Source organism: Periplaneta americana, chromosome 14 (genome assembly GCF_040183065.1).
Source record: "Periplaneta americana isolate PAMFEO1 chromosome 14, P.americana_PAMFEO1_priV1, whole genome shotgun sequence".
NCBI lineage: Eukaryota > Metazoa > Arthropoda > Insecta > Blattodea > Blattidae > Periplaneta > Periplaneta americana.
Window position 1 is genome coordinate 24,636,863 of NC_091130.1, and position 21,383 is coordinate 24,658,245.

General features: G+C 35.4%; 1 protein-coding gene and 1 long non-coding RNA gene across 3 annotated transcripts in view; one reads left to right on the plus strand and one right to left on the minus strand.

The window, feature by feature from the left end:
- The window catches only part of LOC138713977 (uncharacterized), a 201,053-nt gene that overhangs the window by 52,860 nt on the left and 126,810 nt on the right, over positions 1-21,383 (plus strand). The window lies entirely within an intron of this gene.
- The window catches only part of LOC138713958 (DNA-directed RNA polymerase II subunit RPB1-like), a 43,782-nt gene that overhangs the window by 1,555 nt on the left and 20,844 nt on the right, over positions 1-21,383 (minus strand). The window contains exon 2 of the mRNA XM_069846537.1: positions 14,727-14,848. Within this exon, the coding sequence (XP_069702638.1) occupies positions 14,727-14,848 (122 nt within the window). The remainder of the gene's footprint in view (positions 1-14,726; positions 14,849-21,383) is intronic.

Consider the following 21,383-nt stretch of genomic DNA (forward strand, 5'->3'; position numbering starts at 1 on the left):
CGAAGAATAAGAATTAGAGAAAGAAGGAGAAAGTATAAGAGGAATTAGAAAGGGCACAAATAATAATTAATATAAGGAGAAGAATCGGAAAATAACGTAGCGGGATTAAAAGAAGACGGAAAGGAATCAGAAGAAAACAAATGAGAATTAGAAGTAGACCAAGGAATATTAGAAGAAGTCGAAGAAGAATTAGAAGACGAGAAGTATTAGAAGAAGGCAAGAAGAATCATAAGACGACGAACAAGAATCAGAAGAGGGCGAAAAAATTAGATGAAGGCGAAAAAGAATTAGGAGTGGAAAAAATTAGAAGCCTAAGAAGAATTAGAAGGAGAGGAAAAAATGTTAGCAGATGACGAAAAAAATTTGAAGAAGACGAAGAAGAATTAGAAGGCAAAAAATAATTATAAAATAAAAAAGAATTAGAATGAGATGAAAAAGAATTAAAAGAATACGAAGAAACATTAGAAGACGGTGAAAGATTAGAAGAATACAGTGAAAAATCTGAAAATATGAAGGTGATATAAATGAAATGATGAGCAAGTGGATGAACAATACGAAATGAAGGAATAAAATAAGTAATCTTTTAATGAAAAGGAATATAAAAGAAATAGAGATGAGTTGAAATGTTGTTAGAAAAGAAGATGAGAGTTGCAAGTGCAGAAGAGAAAACATGTGATGTTACTCCTATATAAGGTGTGTACGTCAGAAGCCACAAGAAATACCGGAAGCAACTTCCCGACGTGCTGCAGGTGTAATTTCGCCGGCCTACTTGGCGCGTTGTAATTTGTATGCAGCCAATTGTCATTCAACTGTCCCACAAGCTCCTCCTATCCGAGCCTTCAACTCCCCCTTCACAAACCAGTGATACCATGGCACCCATACCCACAGTACTCATCTTCAATTTATGTACTACTTTAATTCGAACACGGATACACTAAATGAACAGTGCAACATTTGGACTGCTATAAAAATATTGATTTTACTATAATTTATTTATTTTGTTTATATCCTTACATTTTCTTTTAAATATTTAGTTTCATTTACTATTTTATTTATTTATTTATTTATTTATTTACTAGCCGTACCCGTGCGCTCTGTTGTACCCGTTAGAAATAAATATAAAGTAATTATATAATTAAAATAGGACATTTGATCCAAGAAACATTCGTGTTTGATAGAAGAATAAATCGTTTAATATGTTACTTAATTTAAATTGTATTTAAAAAATTAAAATTTTGGTCCAGAGACACTCATTTGGTGCATTTAACATGTTTCTTAATTGTTATTACATGCAACCATAGTTTTATGAAGATTGACATATATTTTAGTTTTAATGTGTATACTTTATATTACTTGCTATACGTTTCCATTGAATTATGGACTAACAACTTAATTTTAACCCTTGTTTTCTACGTCTTCAGTAAATGGCGCTTAGCCCACTATGGTTCTGAACCTTTCAAATAACATAAATAGTATTATGTAATTATATTTCTTTCTTTCGAAAATGTAATAATTCACGATCTCCTACGTACCATTGCCATGGAATGAATAAATGTGTTTTTTCTTTCTACTCAAAAAATGTATATTTTGCACATAGGAGTTACTGCAGGAATAACAACACTATAATCTGAGGCGGCGGTGAAAATGTATTGTATTGTTATTTTAAAAGTCTTGTATATCCTTAAATATCAGTCCTATCAAAATTGTGCATGGAATAAAAATGTACGGAATACCGGTAGCCTATCAAGTTTTCTGTGCATAAGAAGCTTTTTTAATCTTACCAGTCCTCGATTCACTCAGAAGTTACTGTAATAACATTATAGCATTATGTCCATCTAGAGAAACTACACTTTCCAATGGTGAATTAATAATTAATTATACAAATCGGTTAATTTAGCTTCCGATATTACTTCATACAAACACAGAAACATTCTCTGTAGGCTATACTTCATAGCTTTCGATTGTGTTGTCGTCCAAGGCCCCTTATAGACTGTCATTTGTTTTTTTTTATTTCATCACACCGCCTTAGATGGCAGTTATTTTAATTTTAAAACTCATTTATCTCATTAAATATCAGTCCTATCAAAATTTTTCAAGGAATAAAACATCGGAAATAATTTGTAAAGAAAGTTTTGTTATGTAACATTTTTCACAAAAATCAATAATAAGCGAGATATTTCGATTTATTTAATTCAGGCCCCCTTATAACCCCCCTTTTAAATAATGTATTTTGAATGTCATATAGCCTAAAATCTAAGTTACAACGAACTTAATTTATATTCCAATTTTCATCGAAATCCGTTCAGCCATTATCGCGTGAAAAGGTAACAAACATACAGACAGACAGACAGACATACAAACAAAAATTTCAAAAAAGCGATTTTCGGTTTCAGGGTGATTAATTATATATGTTAGGACCAATTATTTTTGTAAAATCGAAAATTACCAGAAAAATTTCGGCTACAGATTTATTATTAGTATAGATACCGTGTATGTTTTAAGGGGTTAGGTACAGCTTACAGCAGTAAAAGTTTGGAAATATTCACCTTTTTTTTTTCCTCCATTACTGTATCTTGTACAATAATGAAAATTTGTATGTGTGAAACACTGTCCTTCTGCTATATGAAAAGAACATTTTTACGATTTAAAAAAATTATTTACATTTTTTTTTTGTCAAAATTCAATTCACTGTGCAGTGATGAAGCGTTGCCCATGTAACTCAAAAACTATCCAACATTCTGTGATGAAATTTTTTGTGTGTGTTTATGCATATTGTATTTTTAATATGATGAAAGAGTAAATTCTCTAACTTTGAAAGACTGTCTGATAAAAAATAAATTCTTAAAGAAAATGGTCAAATATCAGTATTTTCTTCTAACACAAAATAAAAAAAAAATATTTATTAAGGAATGTAGTTGAAAGAGCATAATATAGTAAACATGCGTTTCAGCAATAAAATAAAAGAGAGAGAACATGAAAAATTTAATAAGCTTATGAGTTGTGAGGTAAAAGCTTAATCACTGCACAGTGAACTGCCACCATTTTGAATTTTGAAAAAAAATATATATAAATAATTTTTTTTAAATCGTAAAAATATTTTTTATATAGCAGAAGGACAGTGTTTTACACATACCAGTTTTCATTATTGTACAAGATAGGCTACAGTAATGGAAGAAAAAAAATTGAATATTAGGCCTACCAGAAATTTTACTGCAGTAAGCTATATCTAACCCCTTAAGAGAGTTTTCTTTATGGTTGTTATAAGATTGTTAGCAAGCCCGATACTGCTACATACCCAAGTAATTAAGAACTTATTGATGATTTCTAACTTCTAATCCTCCATTTGTTAAGCAGCGATTATATCAAACCATCTTTGTTTCAAATAACGTGTAATATTGATCAGTGTAGTCAAGCTGTATGCCAGTTTCTATCTGATGCTTTTCCAATTCACTGCGGGCTAAAGCAGGGAGATGCACTATCACCTTTACTTTTTAACTTCGCTCTAGAATATGCCATTAGGAAAGTTCAGGATAACAGAGAGGGTTTGGAGTTGAATGGGTTACATCATCTTCTTGTCTATGCGGATGACGTGAATATGCTAGGAGGAAATCCACAAACGATTAAGGAAAACGCGGAAATTCTAGTTGAAGCAAGTAAAGCGATAGGGTTGGAAGTAAATCCCGAAAAGACAAAGTATATGATTATGTCTCATGACCAGAATTATGTACGAAATGGAAAAATTCAAATATCTTGGAACAACAGTAACAAACATAAATGACACTCGGGAGGAAATTAAAAGCAGAAGAAATATAGGAAATGCGTGTTATTATTCGGTTGAGAAGCTTTTGTCATCTAGTCTTCTGTCAAAAAATCTGAAAGTTAGAATTTATAAAACAGTTATATTACCGGTTGTTCTGTATGGTTATGAAACTTGGACTCTCACTTTGAGGAACAGAGATTAAGAGTGTTTGAGAATAAGGTTCTTAGGAAAATATTTGGGGCTAAGAGGGATGAAGTTATAGGAGAATGGAGAAAGTTACACAACGTAGAGCTGCACGCATTGTATTCTTCACCTAACATAATTAGGAAAATTAAATCCAGACGTTTGAGATGGGCAGGACATGTACACGTATGGACGAATCCAGAAATGCATATAGAGTGTTAGTTGGGAGGCCGGAAGGAAAAAGACCTTTGGAGAGGCCGAGACGTAGGTGGGAAAATAATATTAAAATGGATCTGAGGGAGGTGGGATATGATGGTAGAGACTGGATTAATCTTGCTCAGGATAGGGACCAATCGCGAGCTTATGTGAGGGCGGCAATGAACCTCCGGGTTCCTTAAAAGCCAGTAAGTAAATAAGTAAGTAGTCAAGCTATCTCCAAATTTGGAAGCTTGGTAACCATGGAAACGGTGTGTGAGCGATGTGCTTTGTCAGCTGTTCGCGCAATTGGTGCTTCTGTCAATGAAATCGTATACCATTGAGTTGGGGCATGTTGGCCGGTGATATCCAGTGGTCCGCGAGACATTACATGACGTGAAGGCTTCTTTATGTTACGCCGCACCTCTCGGCCTGTAGACTTCGTCTGTTTCTGCTGACTATAAAGCAGATTTTAAAGACTTATCGATGAAGAATGTATCAGTACAATGAGAAATGCTACACTAACAACTAGAACACTGGCTTTGCTATGATAATGACTGTCAAGATTACAGAACTAACTGGAGAAAAATAATGATGATTGTGATGGTAATGTGATGATGATGATTTAAAAATTTAATTTAAATTTATTTATTACTTTATTTGTTTATTTATTTATTTATTTATTTATTTATTTATTTATTTAACCTGGTACAAATAAGGCCATCAGGCCTTCTCTTCCCCTTACCAGGGGATTACAACTACAATATTAAGGATACAATTACAATTATAATTACAATTAATATCAAATTTACAGATACAATAAAAATCAAAGTACTAAAAGATTAACTGATTAATAAAAGCTAGACAGTTTATTGTAAAAGTTAAGAAGAGAGAAGCATTTCTTTTATTGATTAAGTAAAAATTAAACCTACTCTACACAGTAAGAAAATGCTTAATAAGCTTACTTTTGAACGCTACTAAATTCCGACAGTCTCTGATGTCACTGGGTAGGGTATTCCACAAGCGCGAGAGCGAGATTGTGTATGATGATGAATACGATGATGTCTTATGTGTTGGTATGGCTAGTATGCGGCTATTTTGCGTGCGTGTGAAGAGATTATGATATGATGACAGGTAACTGAAACGGGAGGCAAGGTAGGTAGGTGTAGAAGTGTGAAGGACTTGGAAAAGGAGAATAAGAGAATGAAAATTTCTAAGTTCGTTAACCCGTAGCCAGTTTAGAGTTTGGAAGGATGAGGTAATGTGGTAAATTATGGTTTATTAACGACGCTCGCAACTGCAGAGGTTATATCAGCGTCGCGGTGTGCCTGAATTTTGTCCCGCAGGAATTCTTTTACATGCCAGTAAATCTACTGACATGAGTCTGTCGCATTTAAGCACACTTAAATGCCATCCACCTGGGCCGGAATAATGATGATGATGATGGTGATGGTGATGATTATGATAATGATGATGACGACGACGATGATGATTATGACAATAATATTGATAGTGAAAATATCAGTAGCTTTGACAATCATAGTGACAGTGACAATACTAATGACACTGACAATGACGATGATAGGCTACTGACAGAAGAAATTAATGTGTCAATGAGAGAGTTCTATGGGTACACTGGCAAAGGTACTGCTAATGATAGTAACAACATAAGTTCCAGTGACAGTAACACTAATAAAATTGTGCTTCACTTTTTTTGCAATGAAACTATTCATTCATTCGTCATTCATTCATTAATTCATTCATTCATCATTCATTCATTCATAGTGTTCTGCCAAAGAACATGTCTTTCACTGTAAACCCAGCATTCTCCAGTCTTTGCTATTTTCTGCCTTCCTCTTAATCTTCTCATATGATCCATATATCTTAATGTCATCTATCATCTGATATCTTCTTCTGCCCCGAACTCTTCTCCCGTTCACAATTCCTTCCAGTGCATCCTTCAGTAGGCAGTTTATTCTCAGTCAGTGACCCAGCCAATTCACCAGTTTCAGCATAATTTTTTCTTCACCTACTCTTTCTAGCACAGCTTCATTTGTTATTCTGTCTGTCCGTCCATTTTACACGCTCTATTCTTCTCCATATCCACATTTCAAATGCTTCTAATCGCTTCTCTTCACTTCTTTGTAATGTCCATGTTTCTAAACCCTACAACGTTTTATGCTATTCTAGTATTAAAGTACGTAAACAAAACTATTATAAATTTACAAAATGTAATGTTATGACGTAGTAGAGACATGAATACTGGATATAACGTAATATATTGCATGGTTGCTAAGTAACCGCTTCTAAGTCAATATTATTTTGTTGTTGTTTTCAAGTTATTCTTACAGGTACATTGTATAAAATTGTGTTGTGAAGGTGGTGATGACGTCATGAAGTACTAGTTACTAGGTAAGCTTTTCTGGCACCAGTGCCAGAATTAGGGCAATTGTGCACGATTTATAAAGTCATGACAAGTTTGCTTTAATGATAGAATTGCATAGAAGTCATTTTAGAATCCTCTCATGTTTCATTCTGTTATCATGGTTCTTTCTTTGTTTTCCTATGTAGTTTAAGTCTGGTTCCATATCATTAGTACATCATTTATTATGTGGTGCCTTTTGGTATAGCCTGGAGTACGCATCATAAATCTTATTTCTGCTGTCGTTAGGTGTGTTTCCTTCTTTTTTTATAATTGCCCACGATACACATCCATATGAAAGAATTGGTCTACCCGGGATTTTACATACTACACAACTTTAATTCTGTCTCTTCTTTAACTTTAGAGTGTTTCGTTACTGAATTTATGACGCCTGAAATATTTGTTTATAAACTTAGTAATTTTAATATTGAACTCTACACCAATTAGACCTAGCATGTTATTTAGCAACACAGTGACACTCCACAGTGTAAGTTACATTATAGATCTGAGAGATTATTAAAACAATCTTACACAGTTTGGGTAATTTCAAGAGAAAAATTGTTCCGGGGTCGGGTATCGATCCCGGGACTCTTCGCTTAGCGCACGGATGCTCTACCGACTGAGCTATCCAGGAACTATACACGACACCGTCACAATTCTTCCCTTTATATCCACACAACTCAAAAGGGCTGACAAGACGCCAGAACTCAACTATGAGTGCACACAATTCTGTGTGACTTAAATTGTGGCTTTCTGTTAACGTACCTACAGTAACGAATATATTATACAAATCTGGCTTTCAAAGTGTGCACTCGAAGTTGGGTTTCTGGCGTCTTGTCAGCCCATTTGAGTTGTGTGGATATAAAGGGAAGAATTGTGACGGTGTCGTGTATAGTTCCTGGATAGCTCAGTCGATAGAGCATTCGTGCGCTAAGCGAAGGATCCCGGGATCGATACCCGGCCCCGGAACAATTTTTCCCTTGAAATTATTCAAACCTGTTTCACAGGGAGCTACTATCTGAAAGTCAGATTTGCATAGTCTTACACAGTATTTTTCGTTTCTAACCCTGTTTACGTTAAGGGACACTAGGACTAAATTTTTGGCCAAAGCGGTAAAAATGAATTTTTTTGTTTCTTTGTTTTTCACATAAATGATTAACTTATACATTTTTTTCACATTCTGCTCTATGTTTAGACCCAGCCTATTACTTCTAAAGGTCTGGCGACCATTTTTAAAATACAACACCCAGTAAAAATTGCGTTTTCTCAAAACTACGTTATTGATCAATAATAAAGTTTCTAGCGGCTTCCATTTGCTCCGATTTACGTGAAACTTTGTAAGAATACTCAACATATTGCAATACACAAACCTGTTCATGGAAACAGCTCTTCACTGAAAACTTTTAGCGACATGAATTTTTAATTTCTAAAAATTAAAGAAAATTATCAAGCAAAAATTGTGATTTGTAAGAAAATTTTTATCTCATGAACCAATTCTCAAATTTAAAAATCCATGCACAGTTTTCTTTATCATGAAATGCAAGTCCTTTACAGAAGGTTTTTAAAAGCAAAAACAATTCTGAACCGTCATGGATGTTTTGAATTTACGCATAAATTAATTTCATTAAAATACGTGAACAATAGTATCTAAGAAACTAGTGAATGAAACTTGATGAAATTTGGTACTGTTATTTAAACGTACAGACACAACAAACCCGCCGAATTTTAAAGAAATTATTCAAAAACTATAAAAGTTTAAAAATCTAGTCTCTGTGTATCTTAACAGAAGGATCATATGATTATTACGATTGTGATTATGATGATGATGATGATGATTATTATTATTATTATTATTATTATTATTATTATTATTATTATTATTATTATTTTGTTGCAGTAATAGTAGGTCTGTACTATTATTATTATTATTATTATTATTATTATTATTATTATTGTTATTATATCTCGACTGTAGAGCATTTATAGAAACATGACTACGAGTAAAGCTGTGAGAGTTATTTATTACACTCACTAATGCTACTAGACTACAACATAACTTATGTAATTTCATTTTCGTTTAACCTACTTTTCTTCCCAATAACGAAACAAAATGCCAGCGATAAAAGCAATGTTTCTTTATGTTTCCCACTTTATTAACAAGTTTTTTACCAGTTTTATACTACCGACTAGGAAATGAATAAACTATTTTCAGCGTATCTGTGAAATAACTCCGTGTTATCTCCCGCATTATCGCCTTTTTAAGTGTGTACAATAATTAACAAGCAGTTGAACGGAAATTCTGACAGGTTCATATTGTTTTTGTTTGATAAACTGCCCGAAGACAGGTTTAAACCTCACAAATGATACCAAAAGGTACCACTTCTGGAGGCAACTAGGCCAGAAGATAATGGGGTAGGGTTTGCCAGTTTCTTGCACACATCGCCGATTAGCTACTCTTTACATTAATCAGACTTCAGATGCACACAAACAATTGTTTTTCCTCTAACACAGCCGTGGCGAAAATGTGGCTCGCAATGATAGCTGTGCGTTTCTCTTGCTTCCTACCTCCCCCAGCCCCCACCCTCTCACTCACTGAAGTAAAACTCCGTTCCATTTGTATTTATTTCTGACCTCCGAGTGGCGTATCGTCGCAATGTCTCTCTCGAAACCATGTACCTCTACAAAAACGAAAGTTTCAAGTACGATGGGAGGACACATTTTTTCTGCAAATATGATGAGAATATTAAATATATGATTTGTTCACAAGTATTACGACGGAATCGGATGTAGGCCTATAACATAAAATGGTATTATACTACGTGTTACTCATGAAACATTAAAACCTTAAGTGTTATCATCATCATCATCATCATCATCATCATCATCATCTCTGTACGTCGATCCTTTTTCAGCAGATGTACGAATAATGCGGTTAGATCTTCAATTTAAACTCACAGATTTACAATGCGATGTTAAATGAAAGCTAGATGTAAGGACTTGACTAAGATTGAACTTTCATCTTTGCCAAAAAATAAATATCCGAAGCTTCGTTCTTTCGCTTGCTCTGTTGAAGCCATGTTCGCTACAACTTACGTTTGTGAAAAAATATTTTCAACAATGAAAATAGTAAAAACCAAATTTAGATAACCACTGACAGAAAAATACCTTCGTGATCAACTACAACTGGCAGTAAATGGCATAATTCCTGATTTTGAAACTCTGTCGCAGAGACATTCTGAAGACAGTTAATTTTAGGTTCTGATAATGTGTCCTATGTTTTCTTGTTCATTTCTTTCTTCGTTACACCCTAGATCATATATGTAACACATATGTCGGGCTTATAGGCTTTGAGGTTAACAACTTTTGTCAGGTTTACTACGCTACCATCTAGTTGTTACATAAGGAGTCACGTCATAATTCCCATTTGAATTGCATTAGCGACTGTGCTGCCATCTCGTGTTCGTTTACGGCGGACGGGTGGCGATCCTGGCGGTTGTTCTCTTCAACGTGCTGCCGATTTTAACGTAGCGAGGAGTTATCTGTTACATATATGATCTAGGGTTACACGTACTAAACATTAGTTTGTAACCTTGTACTGTATAAAATTATATTTAAGTGCTTGACGTAAGGAAAATAAAAATCCGTTAATAAGTCAGACAGTTGCTTCACTTCCCCTTCGGGTGTCCGCCTCACTCCATAGGTGCTATGCACGTTGCAGGTTACACAGTGGCTCGGCGCACGATCGCATTTTCGCCACGGCTGCTCCAACACATATTGTTAAGTGAGATGTACTGCCTGATAATAGGGGTACATATCAGCCAGAACCTCAATTAGAGGAGAGGTTCATATTAAAAAGCAAATTTCTCTAACAATCGGACTTAATGTAGCGGAGTGAACTTACAACTTCTAAGGCCTGGTTTTTATACCCGTCAGATTCAAATAGGCTATTTTCAGGCTTTCCGATAATAGTAAACGAGACTATTATAAATTGTAATATTAACTATTGTCAACAGAATTGATGATAAAGAGATGATAATTTGCGGAGAAGAGTCCGAGAACAATTCATGTCATTACCTGCAATTCGGTTTACAGACGGGGAAACCTCAAAAGGAATCTAAACGCATGATGGGCACAAGCGGTATTCGAAATCATGCCTCATTTTAGTTTTGAGGTATGAGTACCACTCGTTAACCCTTACACCACGCCGGTGACAGATTGTAGTAGACAAAATGGCTTTCAGCTCTTTTTATTTTAACGCTATTGCTAAATTTTCGTGTGTCCGAAAAAAAAACACTGGCGATTTTGGATGAGTAATAGAAGAATAGAATTGAAGAGGTAGATTCCAAACTGGCCTAAGGCAAAATGACGAGTTGTGAGAAAAATTACAAAAACTGATAAAAAGAAATTTGACGGTCCTAATGCCTGCATATGTTTTTTTCAAACAGACTTAAGTCGAGATTTAGGAAAGTCTATTAAGTAAACTTATACAGTTACATATAGACTTCAAAAGGATGAATTCAAACGTGAATAAAGCAAGTTAAAATCTAAATAAAAATAGCTTTAAGACACTTTGGAATCAATTTCTGTAATTATAAATAGAAAGTGGCATACTTCGCATATTATTATTCTATAGAGTGAACCGCAAGTCGAGATGATGATGATGATGATGATGATGATATACGAGTATTTTTACATAATTTTTTTTTTACATATTCTAGGTCTACATCTAAATCAGTGTCTGTCTGGGTGGAACAGAAGGTCTACTGGCCTTAGCTCCGTCAGATTAAATTATTATTATTATTATTATTATTATTATTATTATTATTATTATTATTATTGTACGAAATGGAAATATAAAAATTGGAGATTTATCCTTCGAAGAGGTGGGAAAATTCAAATATCTTGGAGCAACAGTAAGAAATATAAATGATACTCGGGAGAAAATTAAACTCAGAATATATATGGGAAATGCCTGTTATTATTCGGTTGAGAAGCTTTTGTCATTTAATCTACTTTCAAAAAATCTGAAAGTTATAATTTATAAAACAGCTATATTACCGATTGTTCTGTATGGTTGTGAAATTTGGATTCTCACTTTGAGAGTGGAACAGAGATTAAGGGTGTTTGACAATAAGTTTCTTAGGAAAACATTTGGGGCTCAGAGGGATGAAGTTACAGGAGAATGGAGAAAGTTACACAACGCAGAACTGCACGCATTGTATTCTTCACCTGACATAATTAGGAACATTAAATCCAGACGTTTGAAATGGGGAGGGCATGTAGCACGTATGGGGGAATCGAGAAATGCATATAGAGTGTTGGTTGGGAGGCCGAAGGAGAAAAGACCTTTGGATAGGCCGAGACGTAGATGGATTTTAGGAAGGCGGGGTATGATTGTAGAGACTGGATTAATCTTGCTCAGGTTTAGGGACGATGGCGGGCTTATGTGAGGGCAGAAATGAACCTGCGGGTTCCTTAAAGCCATAAGTAAGTATTATTATTATTATTATTATTATTATTATTATTATTATTATTATTATTATTGTACGAAATGGAAATATAAAAATTGGAGATTTATCCTTCGAAGAGGTGGGAAAATTCAAATATCTTGGAGCAACAGTAACAAATATAAATGATACCCGGGAGAAAATTAAACGCAGAATATATATGGGAAATGCCTGTTATTATTCGGTTGAGAAGCTTTTGTCATCTAATCTACTTTCAAAAAATCTGAAAGTTATAATTTATAAAACAACTATATTACCGGTTGTTCTGTATGGTTGTGAAATTTGGATTCTAACTTTGAGAGTGGAACAGAGATTAAGTTTGCTAGGAAAATATTTGGGGCTCAGAGGGATGAAGTTACAGGAGAATGGAGAAAGTTACACAGCACAGAAATGTACGCATTGTATTCTTCACCTGACATAATTAGGAACATTAAATGCAGACGTTTGAAATGGGGAGGGCATGTAGCACGTATGGGGGAATCCAGAAATGCATATAGTGTTGGTTGGGAGGCCGAAGGGGAAAAGACCTTTGGATAGGCCGAGACGTAGATGGATTTTAGGTAGGCGGGGTATGATTGTAGAGACTGGATTAATCTTGCTCAGGTTTAGGGACGATGGCGGGCTTATGTGAGGGCAGAAATGAACCTGCGGGTTCCTTAAAGCCATAAGTAAGTATTATTATTATTATTATTATTATTATTATTATTATTATTATTATTATTATTATTCCGTATATCATTACATCTCATAGCTACAATACTAATATAAGATCCTAAACACGTGATATGATCACAGATGTTAAAGCGTGTATAAATAAACTTATCAAAAAATGATAAATTGGGTTGTAGTAATGACAGTAGAACTAATAGCTCCTGTTCATCACCGCTGCAAAGATCAATGAAGGGTGAAAAAACTAGTGAAAGGGAAAAAGAGTGCATTAGTGCAATAGTTTACAACCATCTTGGGTTCAGCAATTTCCATGGATATTATATGAAAAATCAGACGATGTTATTTGCTGTAAAATATGTAAGGAGATTTTTTAGAAACAGGTATTAAAGTTATCTTGGACTTTGTGCAGAGTGTATGTGCATGCATACTGTGACGTAAAAGCCGTTTTCAGATGCCTCGCGAATGAGAAGACACAAAAAATTATTACTTGCAACACAGGAATTTTGATTAAGTGTTGAACTTCAGACTTAGAATAATTAAGAATCTATCCAAAAAATTAAAATAAACCTCATGTCCCACCTTGTCTAGAGTGTCTTCATAGACGGACAGATGTACAACGCATCTGAATAACTTGCCACACAAGAAATCAAGCTGAGAGGCGTCAGATTATGTCCGCCGTGCTCACGATTCAAGTGGCAGTGAACTCCTCACGGTGGAGAATTTGAATTAGGAACAAGTCTACATCAATTTAATCTCCATGACAACATTCTTAACCTGTACTAACAGTTTCCAGATGCTGGCTTTTAAGAGCGCATTCATACACATGTATACGGGTCTGGTTACTAGGCAACGGTTTCAACTTTTTATTTAATTAGTTACAGTTTGCACACGGCTATAATGCTCTGAAAGAGAAATTCCTTCTGAACGTAAGTCGATTTCCCACAGAGTTGCGGTATTCCTGTTTGTGTTTATAGAGTCTTTCAAACTTCAGAAAATAATTCCTACCACTAGAATTGATGGGCATTTCACGAAAATCGGATTTATTGTGGAAATTCGTGCAGAAAGGTAGGTAATACAGCCTTGAAATAATGGACGAAAGAAATTAAGTCGAAAAGATTTATATGCTATTGTTAAACAAAAATAAAAGAAACGCAAGCTTGTGTAGCTTGTCTTAAATGCTAAACTTTGCTAAAAGGTTTCTCCGATTTTAACAGATCAAATTATTTCGCCATAATAGGTAGAATATATCAGATCTGTGACACTTACAGAATCATTCAGTATTACTTTGTTTAAAAATACAATAGCCTATTTAAATTCGTATTTTACAAGGCTATAATTTCTCTGAAATGTGTTTTTCAACCTTCAGACTATACAGGGTTATTCATGATTATTTTTTCAAAAATAGAATATTTAAAATCTGCAGTCCATTAAAAATTTTGCAGGAATACTTCTATGGAACGGAATCTCTTAAAGGTTATACAGGGTGTTAAAAATAACGTTTACAATGTTTCAGGGATGATAGAGGAGGTAAAAACAAACTTCTGTTTTAAATGACAAAACTTTATCAGATGCGCCGTTTTTCCGCTAAATGGCCTGAAGGATAGATGACTTGACTTCCGTCATAACACACACTGGTTAGTTCTGTTTGTGCACGACCATCTTGTAGGGCCTTGTCTGTTGCCTAACAGTCTCCATGGCAATAATTATTTTGTTTTTCTACGCGACGTCCTACCAGAACTTTTAGAACATATCCCATTGAATATCAGAGAACGAATGCCTGTGCATGACGGTGCCACTCCACACTTATATCATCGTGTCAGGAACCACCTAAATGCTACATTCCCCGATCGTTGGATTGGCAGGGGTGGGCCGGTACCGTGGCCACCTCGATCACCGGACCTAACCCCACTGGATTTCTTTTTGTGGGGAGACGTGAAACATGTTTGTGTATGAGACACCGATTGATACGGCAGAAGACTTAGTTGCTCACGTTGTTGAAGCTGCACATGTTATTAGAGACAATGTTGGCCTTTTTTAGCGTTGCAGACACTCCACAGTACGAAAGTACCAGTTGTGCAATGCCTTCAATGGACGGCAGTTTGAACACCACCTCTAAAACGACAATTGGTCTTGTTCTTTATGGATTATACTAACACTTACGTACACAATAAACGGTGCATCTGCCAATGTTTTGTCACTTACAAAAGATATTTGTTTTTACCTCCTCTATTATCCCTGAAACGTTGTAAACGTCATTTTTTAACACCCTGTATTCACACACCACCATTTAGAACTATTTTAGCGGAACAGATTTCCTAATAACGAAATAAGATCCCAAAACATGCAGTACATAAAAGATTTTCGGATTATTTCCCCCGAAATAGAACTAATTAATTATACAATCTACAGATGGTTATCCATCCTATGTCGTAGCGTTGTAGTCTAAGACATCATGCTAGGACTCCTGTTACGGAATACGCGCTGATTCGAGTCTTCATAGTGGAAGAAATTCTCTCATGAAATTTCGGCCAGTGTATGAGACCGGTGTCGACCCAGCATCGTGATGCATTTGGGAAGTTACAAAAGGTAGCTAATTCCGATTACACAACCAGCTATAACAGCTAGGGGGATATCGTGTTAACCTCCGTTCTTGTTGGACGATCGTTCACCTCTGCGGAAGCATGGCTACGTGAGGCTAGCAGACGGCTGGTTGGTCCTGACTTTTAATGGACTGTTGGGCCGAGGGTTTATTTCCTGTTTTTATACATGATTATTCAAGAATTTTTCTCCAAACTAGGAATTCCATACAGCAATATGCAGTAACATGTTCTCGAAAAACATGATTTTAATCATTTCAGTCTAAACAGTATTACTGCGTCAAAAACACGATTCATGAAATCTGTAGTCTTGTAAAGTATTTATGTTCGACCATGCCGAAATGTAGTAATTATACACCTGGTAGCAGCCCTTTAATGGACCTCATTAAAGTACACCCATTCATTAAAGTTCAGGTGTTCCACCAATCGGAAAACATCATTGTAGCAATATGAAAGCGCAAGTATCGATTATTCTCGGATATGCAATCGAAAGACAACTAGCGAAACGTCACGGAGGCTGGAAATCCAAAACTGTTGCAGAAGGTTATGTTCTGTTACTATAATAATTAGCGTTAATTGTAAATAATATTCAAATAAATTCAATTTGTCATCTCGTTTTTCAATGTCTAAATCAATTTCAACGTTATATCAAGATTACTGTTCATTTTACTCTCTAGATTATATCAAGGTCAATGACATTTTTTTCTCGGAAAACATCAATACTTTCGCGTCTGCGCACATCTCACAATTTACGAGATACTGTACAAGATCAGTTCCGCTCCCCAGTCAGATAAGAATAACATGAATACTTATGAATAATTTCAAGTTAGAAATATGGTCGAGCATAAAAAGTCGTATGAAACTTGCCTATCATTATAGGCTCGTTGAATAATGTACTATTAATGGACTACTTTTAAATTTTAAAATTTATAAATAATTATTTAGGCCTAAGATTATAGGCCTATTCTGCAAAGTTGAATTACACAAACTGAAATTCATACAGGATCAGTGCTGTCATGGAGACCATACGGGGCCATACATCGTATGGGAACGTACAATTTTTGTAATTAATCGTATGGGGAAAAGAAAATTTTCTTTGTATGGAGCCATACGGCATATGGGTGCCTAAGTTTTGTACACGGAGATCTGTACCGATCTTAGATCATCTCTTGCTGTTCCTAATGTATTTTATTTGATGTTCATAAATAAAAATTGTCCACCTCTGCAGCACTGGAATCCAGAATTATATAAAATAATGGTTGAAAAACAAGAAGTGCTGCAAATACACACTACAAGATTCATCGAGACTAGTGTGCATCTACGGTGGTGGTCCACACCTGTGGAGTAACGGTTAGCGCGTCTGGCCGCGAAACCAGGTGGCCCGGGTTCGATTCCCGGTCGAGGCAAGTTAGCTGGTTGACGTTTTTCCGGGGTTTTCCCTCAACCCAATATGAGCAAATGCTGGGTAACTTTCGGTGTTGGACCCCGGACTCATTTCACCGGCATTATCACCTTCATCTCATTCAGACGCTAAATAACCTAAGCTGTTGATAAAGCGTTGTAAAATAACCCACTAAAATAAAAAAATCTACGGTGGTGCTACATGGTGTATTCTTCAAATCAAGCTTGTTGTACAATTAAAATGTGAAGCAAAACAATTTCTTTACTTCTTCTTTAATATTAAAAAAATCATTAAATGACAGTCGGAGAGATAGAGAGAGGAGAGTAAAATATATTTCAAGGGAGAAAACAAGGGGTGGGGTGTATGGCCAAGAAAAAAATTACCATGACAGCACTGTACAGGACTATTCATTAATATAAAAAAATACCTATTTTAAAATTACAAGCTATAGCCTACAGAGTTCTTGCCTTCAAAATAAGATTTATGAAATCTTCAATGTGTATAATTAATTGTTTCAAAATGAGTCCTTCATTACTGACAGATAATTATCTCAAAATAGGATTTATTAAATCTTCAGTGTATACAGTTCACTGTCTCAAAATGGGACGTATTAAATATCTTCTGCATAGCCAGTTTGTCTCAAAAATTGGCTTTACTAACTCCCAATATAAACAGTTCATTGTCTGAAAATGGGAATTCTTAAATCTACTGCCCAAGTTCTGTAGTGTTCTGCCCAAGGGCAATCTTTCCTATTTTCTGCCTTCCTCTTAGTCCTCATATGATCTACATATCTTAATGTCGTCTATCATCTGATATCTTCTTCTACTCCAAACTCTTCTCCCGTTCACCATTCTTTCCAGTGCATCCTTCAGTAGGCAGTTTCTTCTCAGCCAGTGACCCTACCAATTCCCTTTCTATTCCTGATCAGTTTCAGCATCATTCTTTCTTCATCCATTCTTTCTAGCACAGCTTCATTTCTTATTCCTGTCCATATCCACATTTCAAATGCTTCTAGTCGTTTCTCTGCACTTCGCCGTAATGTCCATGTTTCGGCCCCATATAATGCCACACTCCACACAAAGCACTTCACTAGTCTCTTCCTTAGTTCTTTTCCCAGAGGTCCACAGAAGATGCTCCTTGTTCTATTAAAAGCTTCCTTTGCCATTGTTATCCTCTTTTTGACTTCCTGGCTGCAGCTCATGGTACTGCTTATAGTACACCCCAAGTATCTGAAGCTGTCCACTTGCTATACTGCCTCATTTAGTATTCGCATGTTTATCTTCTTCATTTTTCTTCCGATAACCGAGGTCTTCGTCTTGTTTGCATTTATCTTCATCCCATACTGCTCACAGCTGTCATTTAGCTCCAGTAGCATGTCCCTTATTGTCATCTCGTACTCTGCTAATAATGCCATATCATCAGCAAATCTTACGCACTTTATTCTTCTTCCTCCTACTATCACCCCTGCCATGCTCTGAAAACAGTTCTTCACTAAATTCTCCAAGTATATGTTGAACAGGATAGGTGACAAAGGGTATCCTTGTCGTACTCCTCTCCCTATTTCACTTCCTTCAGATATTTCTTCTCCTATCCTGACTTTGACTCGTTGTTTCATAACTCATAACATAAAGTAATTAAATTGTTTCGAAATGCACAGAATAAATGAGAGAAATTGTCATTTTGATGACAATGTTCACTTTTTATGTCCCGACGGAAATTCATGCTCTCGAACACAGCTACAGAAGTCTATTAGAATCGTTATTCAGTTGTTTTCATGGTTGGCTGCCCTGACTGCGGGAAACAAACTAGATAATTCGATATTTTGATCATGCTCGGAAATGACCTTTTCATAGATAATTAATTGTATGTCGTTAAAGCGGGTAATATTTCGTGTCACACACATATAGCTACATACAGAGAACTTTAAATAACACTAACAATTTAAAATATCGATCGCCGATCCGTTTCTTTCCTGCTTGTGAGTTTTCTCTTTAAAAAAAAAAACAAAAAACAAATGAAAAACGTGAGCTAGTTTCGCCAATCTCCGTAAAGCATAAGGAGGAAATAAATGACTACGAAAATTACGATCATAAAAAATCGTTAATACTTCACCATAACAACCGTAATCATGGCACAGGCCTGTGTGTACACATGAAGAAAAAGTCTCTAGTCCGAGCTAATGGGATAATGCATACCACAAACAGCAAGTAGTGGGGTCAGCTAATGGGTGATGATCATGGTTAATGGGGGGCGATTATCCGTCACTTGAAAACGACCCTTTACACACACCAACTCGCTGCTGTGAGAAAATAATGATTCTTTATACCACAAGTAAACTTCGAAGTCGATTTTGAATATTACACAACAAATTGTAAAATCGGTTTTTAATTGCGTAATGGATCAATCTCACTGAGTTATATCATAACCAAGCTTCTGAACAAAGAAGTGGCTTTCTACTTATACTCTTAACTAGGAAAGAGGATTCTATAACGTCAGTCTGTCTACCTACTTACATACAGAGTGTCCCATTTAATTTGACCACCCAAAATAACTTAGTACGCAATAATAATAATAATAATAATAATAATAATAATAATAATACTTTATTTATACTGGCAGAGTTAAGGCATAGGGCCTTCTCTTACACTCTACCAGGTCACAAAGTATACAAACAGTTAAAATTTAATAAAAAGTTAAAGAACAGAATATTAACATATTACAAAAAAATAATAATAGCATAATAAAATCGACATTAAACAACATGAAAATAATACCATAACAGAAAAAAAGGTGACGAGAATATTGTACGAAATGGAAATATAAAAATTGGAAATTTATCTTTTGAAGAGGTGGAGAAGTTCAAATATCTGGGAGCAACAGTAACAAATATAAATGATACTCGGGAGCAAATTAAACACAGAATAAATGTGGGAAATGCCTGTTATTATTCAGTCTGCTGTCGAAAAATCTGAAAGTTAGAATTTATAAAACAGTTATATTACCGGTTGTTCTGTATGGTTGTGAAACTTGGACTCTCATTTTGAGAGAGGAACATAGGTTAAGGGTTTTTGAGAATAAGGTTCTTAGGAAAATATTTGGGGCTAAGAGGGATGAAGTTACAGGAGAATGGAGAAAGTTACACAACACAGAACTCAACGTATTGTATTCTTCACCTGACATAATTAGGAACATTAAATCCAGACGTTTGAGATGGGCAGGGCATGTAGCACGTATGGGCGAATCCAGAAATGTATATAGAGTGTTAGTTGGGAGGCCGGAGGGAAAAGGACCTTTAGGGAGGCCGAGACGTAGATGGGAAGATAATATTAAAATGGATTTGAGAGAGGTGGGATATGATGATAGAGAATGGATTAATCTTGCTCAGGATAGGGACCAATGGCGGCTTATGTGAGGGCGGCAATGAACCTCCGGGTTCCTTAGAAGCCAGTAAGTAAGTAATAGCAAAAAAGAAAGTAAAATACATTGGAATATAGTAGAAGCAACTCATTTAGTACAAATGGTTAATATGGAAAACGTAAGGTAGAATATAACAAAATGGAATGTAATAAAATAATAATAATAAAAAAGAAAAGAAATACGAAAATTAAATGAAATTCACAAAAACAAGGCTATGATAATAAATTCATCGGCTGATAAAGAGAAGAAAAAGAGGAAAGGAAGGAAAGAAATATATAGTCTATATTTTTACAAAACTATCGCAGAGAAAAGGGCTTATAACTGAAAGGAATCTGAGTTGAAAAAGTGCAATTTAAATTTATTTTTGAAACTAGACAATGACCGACAGTCTCTGACATGTTGTGGTAGAGAGTTCCAGAGATGAGCTGCAGAGACGGTGAAAGATGAAGAGTGGAAGGATGTTCTGTGGACCAAATGAAAAATTGTTTCATACAAAAGTTGTACAACTGAAAAGGAGAAATAATATTGGTGGGGAGGCTACCTTATAGCGTTATTTATTAATGACATACGAGTACTAACATTGTTCTTTTAAATGGCACTATGTATTTATTAGTCGATATTTCAATTAAGCTCGTGAAGATCTGATAAAATGTATCATAGTGCATCATTCTTTAAACGGAACGTTAATAAAGGATGGTTATTTCATGCCTAGACGGCGTGGTTCCTGTGTATAGTACAAATGACTTTAAATTGGTAACCCATTGGTTTCTATTTACAGCAAATGAAACCAAATTTAGCACAGACCACTCACTCACTATTGGTGGCAAAGGAGGCGGGTACATAGGACTTACATTACTTACAAATGGCTTTTAAGGAACCCGAAGGTTCATTGCCGCCCTCACATAAGCCCGCCATCGGTCTCTATCCTGTGCAAGATTAATCCACTCTCTATCATCATATCCCATCTCCCTCAAATCCATTTTAATACTATCCTCCCATCTACGTCTCAACCTCCCCAAAGGTCTTTTCCCTCCGGCCTTCCAACTAACATTTCTGGATTCGCCCATACGTGCTACATACCCTGCCCATCTCAAACGTCTGGATTTAATGTTCCTAATTATGTCAGGTGAAGAATACAATTCGTGAAGTTCTGCGTTTTGTAACTTTCTCCATTCTCCTGTAACTTCATCCCTCTTAGCTCCATATATTTTCCTAAGAATCTTATTCTCAA